This window comes from Narcine bancroftii, chromosome 8 (genome assembly GCF_036971445.1).
Source record: "Narcine bancroftii isolate sNarBan1 chromosome 8, sNarBan1.hap1, whole genome shotgun sequence".
Lineage (NCBI taxonomy): Eukaryota > Metazoa > Chordata > Chondrichthyes > Torpediniformes > Narcinidae > Narcine > Narcine bancroftii.
In genome coordinates, this window is record NC_091476.1 from 106,565,377 (window position 1) to 106,579,082 (window position 13,706).

At 41.2% G+C, this 13,706-nt stretch overlaps 1 protein-coding gene across 3 annotated transcripts in view; it reads right to left on the minus strand.

Annotated features, from left to right (window-relative positions):
* sorl1 (sortilin-related receptor, L(DLR class) A repeats containing) overlaps positions 1-13,706 on the minus strand; it is a 168,999-nt gene that overhangs the window by 75,971 nt on the left and 79,322 nt on the right. For all 3 annotated transcript variants that reach the window (XM_069894711.1, XM_069894709.1, XM_069894712.1), the window contains exons 18-20: positions 10,914-11,045; positions 9,022-9,113; positions 6,577-6,823 (exon numbers count right to left, since the gene is read on the minus strand). In XM_069894711.1, coding sequence (XP_069750812.1) covers positions 6,577-6,823; positions 9,022-9,113; positions 10,914-11,045 — 471 coding nt within the window. The remainder of the gene's footprint in view (positions 1-6,576; positions 6,824-9,021; positions 9,114-10,913; positions 11,046-13,706) is intronic.

The window sequence follows — 13,706 nt, forward strand, 5'->3', positions numbered from 1 at the left end:
TTCGCTGAGATAGGTCCATAATGTAGCAACCCGCAGACTAGGCGGGTCAAGGACGTGTATGTTACGCATTTACTCTTATTACAAGGCTTTAAAGGTTGGTAGTCGATTAATGCTATTCTATTACAGATGGTGTAATATTACCACTGATGCTTCTATTCGGCAGCCAATAAAGGGGCATAAAATCGAATTTGACTCAGAAATCCCCTCCAATAAGGAGGGAGGGTCTATATAAATATATGCGCAGACCACAACTGACGGAGGCTATACATGCCGAGATCATGGTGTTAAAAAGGAAAAACGTTATTGAACATTGAAGCCATGAAGAACATGAGTTTGTATCAAGCATCTTCACATGACCCAAAAAAAGTGGCGTCACTAGAGTGATACTGGATCTATCGGATCTTAACGAATAAGTCTTGTACAGGCATTTTAAAATGGATAATATATATGCTGTGATGCCTATGGTACATAAGGGCTATTACATGGTCTCGATAGATTTGCAAGATGCATAATATTTGGTCGCGATCTGCCCACAACGCAGGAAGTTCTTAAAACTTTTTCTGGAAGGAAGAGCTATGGCAGTATAAGGCTTTGTTGAATGTGCTGAGCTTGGTGCCCAGGGCATTTACCAAGTTATTGAAGCTAGTGTTTGCCACACTCAGGAAAGAGAGGCACAAGATAATGGGTTTCCTAGATGATACTCTTATCATGGGAAGATTGTTCGAGGAAACAAAATGGACAGTAGCTGCCACCACCTCGAGATTATTAAGCCATGTGGGGTATCTTATACATCCCAAGAAATCAGTGTTGGTGCCTACCAAGAGGCTAAAATTCCTTGGCTTCATTATTGATACAGAAAACATGAGACTTACCCTGCCAGAGGATAAAGCAGCAGAGGGCTCATGACAGAGTGACATCCCTCCATAAGAAAGGTGGCCAGGTTGATTGGGAAACTGTTGGCGGCTTTCCCGGCGGTACAACATGGCCCACTAAATTATAGGTTCCTGGAAAGGGACAAAATATCTGCTCTTAAAACAGCCAGGGGACACTTTGTCAGCCCCATGAGGCTAACTAGTGAGGCCAGATCCAACCTGGTATGGTGGATTGACCATATCCCGTGGGCTTACACAAGGATCGAGCTCAGAAAGGTGGACCTGGAGATCAGGTCAGACGCCAGTGGCGAAGGTTGGGGAGCCACGAATCTAAAGGTCTCTACTGGGGGCAGATGGATGGACATAGAGCTCAGGGAGGCCTCTAAATTAGGCATTAATTATTTGGAAATGCTGGCGGGGTTTCTAGCACTAAAGTCTTTCTGTGTGAGGGAAGCTGACATTCATGTACTGCTGAGGTTAGATAACACTTCAGCTGTGGCCTACCTCAATAATATGGGAGGTCTCAAATCTCCTTCCTGTAACAAGTTAGCCATTGAGACTTGGCACTGGTGTATTCAGAAGAGCATTTAGGTTACTGCCGCCTACCTGCTGGATCGAATCAACGAACAGGCGGACCTGATGTCCAGCAAATTCAATGATAGCACTGAGTGGATTCCGGGTAAGAAATATTTTAAACAGCTAGCAGACACCTTTGGCATGCCAGAGATCAATTTGTTTGCATCCAGGTTCCGAGGTTCGTGTCCTGGCTGCCAGATCCTCAAGGAGAGGCCATTACTCATTTACCTTAAACTGGTCAAAATTTAACTTTCATGCTTTTCTCCCCCATTTGCCTTGGTTGTGAAGTGCCTGAATAAGATACAGGAAGATGGTGCCTTGCCTCGAGTTTGCTGGTAGTGCCTAATTGGCCTTCCCGGTGTTGGTTCTCCATACTCTTTAGGCTGATGGCGAGGACTCCGTTGATATTCACGAAAAGCAGAGGTTTGCTAATCCAACCGGTGTCAAAGATATCTCATCCATTGTCTCACTTAAGTCTGTTCGGTTGGAGGACTGGAGAGCGAGGATCAAAACAAATACTCTGCAGCCTAGAACTCTGGACATCCTGTGGGCATCTTGGAGAAAGTCTCCTCAGAAACAGTATGCCTCCTATGTGGGGAAATGAAAAAAGTACTGTGCCCAAATCGGACTGAATGAACAGTCGGTCGGTCCAGGCTCTGAGCATGAGATGATGAACCACCCTGATCAAAAGATTTATAAAAGGAGCGTTCCACTTGTGTCCTCCAGTACCCCGATATAAGGATATTTGGGACATTAAGATTGTTTCGGAATATAAGGATATTTGGGACGTTAAGATGGTTTTGGGACTATCTAAGGCTACTGTCACCAACCTCCAGTTTGGATTTACGTAGCCTGTCCCATAGCTGATAGCGCTGGTGGCCCAGAGGGTACAAACTTTATCTCACACTCATGGACTATATTCGTCGGGAGGAGGACTGCTTAAGCATTCAAGTTACAGATATTTTGAAACATAACAGGCAAGAAAGAAATAGGAACAGAATTTTCATTGTATGCATATGGGGAAGATGAAAGATTATGGGTGTTGGATTGTTTAAAAGGATACGTAGTATGCACAAAACATATTAGATTAAATGAGAAATACCTCTTTATACGCATCATGGGCTACCCCCACAGACGTGGCCAGATGGCTGCAGGAGGTCACGAGAGTGTCTGGAGTGGATATTTCTCAGTTTGGGTCTCATTCAACTAGAGCGGCAGCGATCTCGGCAGCCAATAGGGTCGAGGACCCAATATGGGATATCCTTTGCCAGGCGGAATGGAATTATGAGAGAACCTTTAATAGGTTCTACAATAAACCTTTACACTCAGAGGGGCTGAATTTCACGGTTTCCATCCTACATGCGGCAGATTGAACAAGACTGTGGGAAGGAGACCCATTGAACTGATTATGGTCTGTCGGACCACCCAAAGGGGATAAGCCACTGCACCACAAGCTCTAATGTTGACAAACGAACATACATTGCGAAGAATAATGAAGAGTTAAACGAGCAGTTAACCTGTGCAGTTTGATGATTATTATTTGTGCAATGGGAGCTGGTGAGTCAACGTGCCCACCTCTCCCTCCCTTCTTTTTTCTGTTTATGGATAAAGATGTTTTGCAATAAATATGTTCAGTCACAGGTTCTTGTTATGATTGGTTCATTTAATTTAGCGCATTTCAGTTCAGTGGCTTTTCCCTTCTGGACAGTGAAGGAAAGGCTGTGCATGCGCGGATGGGATCTCACGTAGACTCACAAACTCCCATTGCGCAAATAATAATCATCAAACTTCGCACAGGTAAGGTTTGTTTAACTCTTCAGTATGTTTCAATGAGATTCCCCCAATCCTTCCAAATTCCAGAAAGTACAGGCCCAGTACCATTGTTGCTTGAGATGAGATAGAATGGGGGGATAAAAGGGGTAAGAGTGGCATTGCTCGTCAGGGAAAATATCACAGCTGTGCTCAGGCAGGACAGACCAGAAGGCTCTCTACCGAGGCTACATGGGTGAAATGGAAGGAAGGGAAAGGAATGACCACACTCATGGGGATGTGCTATAGACTGCCATACAGTCAATGAAAATTGGAGGTGCAAATCTGTAGAGAGATAGCAGCAGCTGCGGGAAACACAAGGTTGGATAGTAGGAGATTTTAAATTTCCACATATTGACTGGGACTTCCATACTGTAAAAGGGCTGGATGGCTTGGAGTTTGTCAAGTGTGTTCATGAAAGTTTTCTAAATCAATATACAGAGGTATCAACTAGAGAGAGTACAATACTAGGGAACGAGAAAGGACAGTAGACAGTATGTGGAGGGGAACATTTTGGGTCCAGTAATAATCTGGGCCTCAGGTTGAGATTCTAAATTGGAGAAAGGCCAATTTTGAGGAAATGAGAAAGGATCTAGAATGTGTGGATTGGGATAAATTGTTTTCGGGCAGAGATGTGCAAGGAAAGTGGAGGACCTTCAAAGGTGAAATTTTGAAAATACAGAGTATGTATGTTCCTGTCAGGTTTAAAAGATTGGAGAGTAGATCACGTTGTTCCATTGTTTAAAAAAGGGCTCCAAAAGTAACCCTGGAAATTATAGGCCTGTGTGCCTGACCTCAATAGTAGGTAAATTATTGGAAGGTGTTCTAAGAGATCAGATAGCCAGGACTGATTAAGGATAGTTAACATGGCTTCCATGTTAGGTTGTGCTAACCAATCTCAGAGTTTTTCAAGGAGGTTACTAGGAAAGATGACAAAGTAGAGGCTGTGGATTTTGTCCACATGGACTTTAGTAAGGCCTTTGACAAAGTCCCACATGGGAGGTTAGTCAGGAAGATTCAGATGCTCAGTATTCATGGTGAAGTAGCAAACCGGATTCGATAATAGCTGGATGGGAGAAGCCAGAGAATAATGGTGGATGATTGCTTCTCAGATTGGAGGCCTGTGACGAGTGTTGTGTCTCAGGGTCAGTGTTAGGAACGTTGTTGTTTGTCATCTATATCAATGATCTAGATGATAATGTGGTAATAGGATCAGAGCAAGTTTGAAGATGACACAAAAATTGGAGGAGTTGTGGACAGCAAAGAAGGTTTTCAAAGACTGAAGAGGGATCTAGACCCGCTGGAAAAATGACAGATGGAATTTAATGCAGACAAGTGTGAGGTGTTGCATTTTGGAAAGACAAATCAAGAAAGAACATACACGGTAAATGGTAAGGCACTGAGCAGAGCAACAGAACAGAGAGATCTGGGAATACAGATACATAATTCCATAAATGTGGCATCACAGGCAGATATGGTTGTAAACAGATGTTTTGGCATATTGGCCTTCATAAATCAAAGTATTGAATATGTTAGGATGTTATTGTAAAGTTGTATAAGACATTGGTAAGGCCAAATTTGTCTTGTGTGCAGTTTTGATCATCCAACTACAGGAAAGATATCAATAAGATAGAAAGAGTGCAGAGAAGATTTACTAGGATGTTGCCCAGACTTCAGGAACTGAGCTACAGGGAAAGGTTAACAGGTTAGGACTTTTACTAGGCAGGACTAGGGAGACACTTTGTGGGAGTCCCTCAGTGAAGCATTCTAGTGTCCCAGTCAGATCCTCGGCAGAAAACTGACTCACGTCCACGCAAGTGACCCAGTCAGGGCCTCAGCGCACCTTCCTTTAAATTCTAAACCCATTTGTGAGCACTGTAACAGCATTGGGCTAACCACTACACTACCTGTGCCACCATTATAATTAACCTCCCCTGTTTACAGATAAAGCCTTACTAATATACAGTACGTTTCTAATTATCCGAAACGCTCGGAACCAGAAGTGTATTGGCTTAACTACTTTTTTTTCGGATAATATAAAATTGGCTTCAAGCAGCCCAGTAGCATCACAGAATACTTGTATTGGATGTCGCTGATCCCCGCCACCATCACCAATCATGCCCGGGAGCTCAAGGTCCCCACTCTTTCCCGGGAGGCCGCTTTCCTTAATGATGCCAGGTGTTATGGCGGGGGGGGCATCTGTGGGCCACACTCCCAAATAAGTTATTGCGCACCCCCCCAACCACCTTGTCTACACTGCAGCCGCCACCCCTTCTAATCCATTGCTGCTGTGCCAACACCCCCACCCCCTGGTCCAACCCTGCCAAAAAACAAATCTGTCATTTCCCCCCCCCACCCCCCCCCCCCCCCGTTACCCTAATAACCCTCGATTAGATTTGTTCTGATGTCGATTCTGGAACCAAGTACAGTGGAGGGTAAAGAAGAAATGGAAAAAAGGGGAGGGAGTTACCTGAATACCTGAATGAGGACCATCTCCCCATGCACTGCCTAACCTGCCAACTTCCTCCAGTCGCTCACTGATGGCTTGATATTTCCAGCCTGCTTATCTGAGCAGGCATGGTTCTGAGCCCTGTTGTTACCAAACTGGGACTAACAGCATGTCACAGCCCCATATGAGCATGTCGGGTAAACTTTTTTTCAACTTGTGACATTATGTTGCCATCAAAAAAAATTTGGATAACTGAGATTTTCAGTTAAGTGGTTTTCAGACTCGGAAACGTATTGTTAGTAATATACTAATAAAGATAAAGGCTCTTACAAGGCAGGGATTGGGAGACACTTTGGGAAAGTTGCCCAAGCGGGATTGGCCAGCTATTCATCCTGGGTGCTGCCATTTTATTTAAACACAACTTTATTGCAACTTTATTCAAATAGCTACTGTGGGCAGGGGCATTCTGCTGGCTGAATATTTGCTCCCATTTTCATCAAAGAGTTGTGTGTTGCTTTGGAAAACATTTAATTTACAATTTTTTATTTGTATCTAAAACTTTATTTATTTATTTATTGCTAATTATCTGAGAGATCATTTATTTATTTATTTCCTCAATTTTTTTTGTCGGTGGTTTGAGTTTCCAGTTGATTGAATACTAGAAAATGGGGATTTTTACTGTATATTTAAACACCTTTAAACGTCCTTATAGCAGAAAATAATAGTTTCAAGACTACATACGTGAAGGATTAGTAATCATAGAGAAGACTTCTACAGCATATACCTGTACACAATTCAAAAATTCTGTTTATTTGTAAAGTGTAACTTTTACAAATAACAGGCATTTGCCAAATTTCCAAAGTCACGTACCTTAAAGACACTAATAGCATACGGATGAGGAAGGTTCTGTATCAGTACGGATCTCTGACCACCATTTAAATCCGCTTTTTCGATACGATCAACATAAGCTTCCGTCCAGTAGATCCAAGATCCATCCACAGTAATTCCATTGGGCCATTTAATGCCATCAGAAATTATTCGAGTGACATGTGATGCATCCATTTCACTTCTGTAAATTCCTACTGCATGTTCACCCCAGTCTGTCCAAAACATCAGGCTATAAAGGGAATTTAAAGACATGTAAAATATGCCATCTTATGCAATATAGGGACAAAGAAATTCACACTGTACAAGGAGCCATGAATAAACTTTTGCTCAGTCTCCAGTGTTCCAAAGAAAACCACCCCATTCAATCATTACACAGAAGTGAATTTTCAAATCTTGGCAATAAGCCCAACAACCTCTTTGTACCTCCCAAGCACTATCACAACTCTCCTGTCAGATGGAAGTCAAAAATGTAATACTAATAAATATTTTTCATTTCTAACATAATTTTCTCTATTGGCCAGGGCACATGGAGGTTAGCTGTACCATCTCATCATGGTATTGATTCCCAATTCAAATTTATGCACCACCACTGCATTATCCCCCCCCCCACTTTTCTTGTCTTCCAGAAACCTATTCCCCCCCCCCCCTACTTTTCTTGTCTTCCAGAAACCTATCAGTTATAGCATATTGCTTCACCAAATTGATTTTCAGTGATCTGTGGTACAACCTGACAAGTCTAACTTCCTTTCCAGAAACCACAAAGCCAAAGATCTACATCTTTGGACAAGTGCTTATGGTATTAAGTGCTTCACATCAGTCCATTGAGCTACAAACATTTTATATTAACCCTAATATAATGGGGATAATACAAGTCTGTCTGGACTTCGGCGTGATCAAATTAGAGATTGGACAACAGTCTCCATTCCCCTCTCCCATGCTTCTACTTCTATGATCAAGTATGTAAGCATGAGGTAATTGTCCAGATATTTTAAAATTAAACAAAGTCTGCTGCCAACAAACACACTATGCCTTGGAAGAGCACAGTAAGCAAATAGACCATCAAATCTATTTGCTGATTAGAGTAATTCTTAGGAAAGAAAAATAGATTGGTCTATAAATGGCTGAGTACAATATCTCTTGTAACGTGGGCTCGAGCCACTAGATGGTGCAAATTCATTTGTGTATCGAGTTCTATGTCAGCACTTAATAGCATTATAAAAATGCAAATTTATTGAGCCAAGTTGACAAATGCTAAGATGAAAACAACAACTTGGAGTCAACATTCAAATTTATTTTTAGGCACTGCAAGGCACACCTCATTTTCAATAACCTTATCAGAAATTACAAATTAATTACAAATTAAAGAGATGGGAAAGGGAAGGGAATCAGGCCAGGTTATCTGATTATTAGTTAATTGTTCACCAAGGTACACAGATGAAAACAAACTGCTAACCATATTAAACCAGAATGATATTTAGGGCCATTTTAAATACAAGGATATGACTGTGGCGGCACTGCTGCTGGTGCAAAGCCATAAGAAGTGGGAGAGTGGAGTCATATCTTTCAACACTCCTCCACGTGATTCTACTGCCCAGCTGTCCAGGTTTAAACTGCCTGTAGAACAGAGCTTGCAGCATTTTTTTTATTAGGATCAAAGACCCATGGAGATCCTTGCCCAAGATGGCAGTATCCATGCTTAGCAGCTCAGATCATGAGGGTTGCCGGCTCTGGGCAAGCAATGGACTGGCACAGGGCACCAGAGCGGGAGAAAACTCACACCATGCCCCGCCACAAAGAAAGGGAAGCCTGGGAGAATACATGGCAGGGTAAGAGACAACAGCAGTGGACCAGCGTGGAGCTTGGCAGCTGACTAACTCGCACCAGGCTATAGGCTGATGGGAACTAAGTGTTGAGACCAGCAATGTGAGAAAGCAGATGTCAAGCAGGGCTTTCAAAGGACATTAGAGACAGACAGTTTCCTAACCAGTGGTTGAGGAGGGAGATGGATACCTCAAGCATGAATTCACAGCTGTACAGGACAGGAGGTTATGCTGCTACTGAGGTTACAGGAACACAGGAGGTGGTGATGGGATCCACACACACCATGTCTCTGAAGGGACTCTCTTTTGCTTCCCATTTTTGACTTGATAGTGGTGCTAAACTAGTGCCTTAACAGGACAAAAATAGGAATAAAATTGTGTGTATTTTGTGCACATGACCAAAAAGAAATCTTGATCCTTGATCTGTACATGTGTACATGAAAACAAGATCAAAGATAGAGCAAAGATTTGCTGGACATAAATTCTGTGGCAGCTATATAAAACAAAAAAATTCATATTTCCAGTCATGTAATTCTCTGCAGAAATCTCTTTATTTTGTATCACAACAAGTGATGGTAAAAATAATACAAGTATTTTCAAAGCTTACCCTTCAGTAGGGTCCAGTGCAAGAGCCCTTGGACGTTCCAATGTTGTGGAATTCAAGAGAGTAAGACGAAGGTCTCCATCAGGGTTTGAAACCTAGGAAGCATTTTTTTTTAAATCTCTATTTTTCTCCATAAGCTTTGTTACAATTGTTGCAATAGATTGCTGCCAAATTATTTCCATAAAAATGTTCAATTTACTCACAGGAATCACAAAGCAAATGCACTGCTGGAAGATTTTTGACATAATAATGACAAATTAAAATTAGTCAAATTGAGTTAGGAAATATTACTGCTACATTACAAATATAATATTTGCATTTATTCAAAATGCAAATATTTTGCACAATCAATTGCAGTGCTTCTTTGGGGAATGATTTGTTGAAAGAACCTTAAGAAGCATCATTTTTTTTTTGCTCTTTCTCCACAAAAGTCAGCTTAAGAACACAAATTTCCACTTTGTTACATCCCTATTTACAGTAAGATTTCCTATTCAAGAAATGTGTCTAGTCCACACTGACCATTGTTGGAAATGTCATGTTGATGCTGAATTGAAGTTTTTATATTGTTCATTTACACCCACATGCAACTGGGTCCAATTAGGTACAAAGTATATCGCCTTCCCAAGATCGTGTTATATGGCGAGCTCTCCACTGGCCACCGTGACAGAGGTGCACCAAAGAAAAGGTACAAGGACTGCCTAAAGAAATCTCTTGGTGCCTGCCACATTGACCACCGCCAGTGGGCTGATATCGCCTCAAACCGTGCATCTTGGCGCCTCACAGTTTGGCGGGCAGCAACCTCCTTTGAAGAAGACCGCAGAGCCCACCTCACTGACAAAAGGCAAAGGAGGAAAAACCCAACACCCAACCCCAACCAACCAATTTTCCCTTGCAACCGCTGCAATCGTGTCTGCCTGTCCCGCATCGGACTTGTCAGCCACAAACGAGCCTGCAGCTGACGTGGACTTTTTACCCCCTCCATAAATCTTCGTCCGCGAAGCCAAGCCAAAGATTTGCATACTTAGCCATCCAAGCCAAACATTTAATTTCTCGTTTACTTTATTTTCATGAATTCACTAACAAACATTTATTCCTATCCATAAATGTCAGGAAAATTCAGTGTGGGCGATGTTAATACTGATGGAGAGCTATAGCATGTAATATTGAAAGTCATTCCTCCCAGGAAAGAACAGGAATAAACTTCCAAGGAAGAATGATCTGGATATAGGGAATTAATGGATATGGAGAAAAGTTAGGTAGGTAGAGATCATCAGATCAGCCATGATCTCAATGACTGGCAGACCAGGCTTGATGGGCCAGATGGCCTACTCCGGCTCCTATTTCTTATGTTCTTATGCAATTTGGTGGTGACTTCATCTTGTGTGCTCCAAGTTAAAGTCACAAAGAGAGCATTGGTAAAAAGTGACTGTATTACTTGTCTCTATAGTTTTTCAGAATTCTAAAACGCCATCTTCAGGAAGAGAGGAAAAAAGAAAAACCTACATTTGAAATTCTTCATTCCTGCACTGAATACACATAGATGATATGCCATTTCTTGATATAAATAATATAATCACTGCCAAAATTATTATGATCAACTACATTGGTTTTGAATAGCGCAGAAATTACATTATGAAGGGTGCACTGCAAGTCTGCAAATAACCAAACTCTGGTAAGTTATTCTTGAAAAAGTAGTATGGCAAGAAAAGTCTACCTAATACTTTAGTTCTAATCAATACGATGTGATTCCAAACAAATCACTTTTTTCCACTCACTTTCTTCCTTCCCCCATTGATGCTTAGTCATCAATTATAGCATTGATTGGGCATGAACATATAATAATTTCAAAGTTTAAAAATTATTTCACATCTGTGCAAAGCATACATAACACCTGCCTCAAGTTTCTTTGCTCCAGCATCAATCCAGTACAGAAGCCGGCTAATGGAGTCAAATGCAAGAGCTTCCACTGTCTGCAAGCCATCCTTGATTACTATATTCTGTCCAGTGCTCCCATTTAAGCATAAACGCTAAGGAGAAAAATAATGATTACTAATTAATAATAGTAATCTTAAGTTTATAATTAACTAGAAAAATGCAAGAATGTCTCAGTATAATATTAATAGATAACTCTATCGATGATTTCATCATTCAAATGTCAAAACTGGAACACATCTTAAAAACTTCATCAATTTAAACATCCTGGCCTAGAAATTAGGTTCTAATTTATTTTACAAATGAAAGAATGCTGTTTACGTCCATTGTTGAAAAAGTGCCAACTGGGACCAAGACAGGAGCCAGGAAGTGCTGAGCAAAAAGCAAGATGATAGGGATGTTCTTGTACACATCTGAAAATTAGGGCATAGGTTAACGAAGCCAGAATGGCAATTACTTTTGTAAGGGATGTTGCAGTGGGAGCAATGTCTGAGATTAACCAAGTGGATAAGGCACAGAGGAGATTAGATGGAAGAAATTGGACAGTGGGCTACAGGAGGAAGACAAATGCCAGAGGTTTTAAAGGCAAATAGAGAACTTGCAGGAGCCCCAGTCCATAGTCATGGAGTTACAGCGCAGAAACAGGCCCTTCAGCCGAACTTGTCTAAGATTATCAAGATATCCACCTAAGCTTGTCCCATTTGCCTGTGTTTGGCCTAATTCCCTCTAAACTCCCAGAAGTTCACAAAGATGCCTCCTGCCATCTACAAGTTTGCCAATGACACCATAGTTGTCGGCAGAATCACAAATGGCAATGAGGAAGAGAACAGGAGGGAGATAGATCAGCTTATTGAATGGTGTACTGACAACATCAGGAAAACCAAGGAGATGATTGTGGATTTCAGGAGGAAGTCAGGGGAACATGGCCCAGCCCTCATCGAGGACTCAGTAGGGGAGAAGGTCAAGAACTTCAAATTTCTGGGTGTCAGCATCTCCAAGGATTTGTCCTGGAGCCTCCATGTTGATACAATCACAAAGAAAGCTCACCAGCGGCTGTACTTTGTGAGATGTCTGAGGAGATCAGTACGTCCCCGAGGACTCTCGTATACTTCTACAGGTGTACCACGGAGAGTATTCTGGCTGGTTGCATGATTGCCAGGTATGGAGGCACCAACTCTCAGGAAAAGAATAAACTCCAGAGGGTGGTTAACTCGGCCTGCGACATCACAGGCACCAGGCTTCACTCCAATGAGGAGATCTACAAGAGATGGTGTCTTAAAAAAGCAAGTCTCTATCCTCAAAGACCCCCACCACCGAGGTCATGCCTTCTTCACTCTGCCACCATCAGAGAAAAAGTACAGGAGCCTAAAGACAAAAACTCAGCAGCATAAGGACAGCTTCTTCCCCACTGCCATCAGATTCCTGAATGATCAATGAACCAAAGACACTGCCTTACTTTTCATGTACCATTATTGGGGTTATTGTTTTTTTATAGGAATGCCATAAGATGGTTATAATATGAATGCTGCAGCAAACACCAAATTTCATAAATCCTGATTCTGCTGAAGAAACAAAGTTCCCAATTTATTGCAGAATTTTCCAAAAAAGGAGGTTCAATAAAGACTGACCGAGAAATCACCTCAGCCACACAAGGGAAATTAAAGTTCAAATATATCCAGTTCAATTTCTGGAACAATACAGAATGGCCCAAATATAATGATTCACTCTTGGGAAAAAGAAAATAGATTCTCAATAGCATAATGCTGAAAAAAAAAACAGCATTACATGATTGAATTTTCACAAATCAGTGTCTGAGGTTGTCCTCCACTTACAGACTTGAAAGAGTGGTAATGGTCTTGTCAATGACAGAAAATTAATACAGAACCCTGTCAAAGCCATTTGAAAAATAACTCACTGACAAATATATAGTCACTGAACTGGAGCTCCCACAGTCCACCAACCCTTAATGGACTAAAATACATCTTTGCAACACCACTTGGTATAGGATACCGCCCTCTCCAGCTTCTTTGCCCACTGGGTCAAAGAACAGCACTGGGGCTATCAGAGGAGAGTTATAAAGGGAACCTCTCCTTTTGAACCATAACATTGTACAGAATGAAAATGGGCTTCGTTGAATAAGATTCACAGTCCTTCAAAAATATAGGTTTCCACACAGCAAGTTGAATTTATCAATTAATCCTGTTGGAATACTGCATACATTTCTGGGAATCACACTATTAAAAGATGCATAGGATTCAGGTGTATAGTTACACCAGATGTATACCATCAATATAAGGTCCTTAGAGGTGTGAAACATTAGTAGCCCTTCCAAACACACCAAGGTTTAATGCATGATCTATTAGAAGTTTGAGATGCATACCTTTAATAAAGGATATTTCCATTGCAAATAAATAATTAATGTGATGGCTGATTTAAATAACCTACAATAATATCTAAATGAAAAAAATTATGCAAGATTATTTCATTCACTCATTTGTCAGAAGTAGATATCATCTACTCAAAATAGTAGTGGAAGCAGGTTTAATAAATAATTGAAAGAGACTCAGCCTTAAGGACAAGTATCATACGACTATGAAGCAAAACGGGGACAAGTGGCTTTCATAGAACCAGCACTCATTTTTCCTTCTGTACTGTTAAACGATGAAATAAATTGATAGACCAAATAATAATTTGATATTATAATCCAAACCTGAAGCTATTCATCAGAACAAGAGATAACTAAAAGGTGATAATCA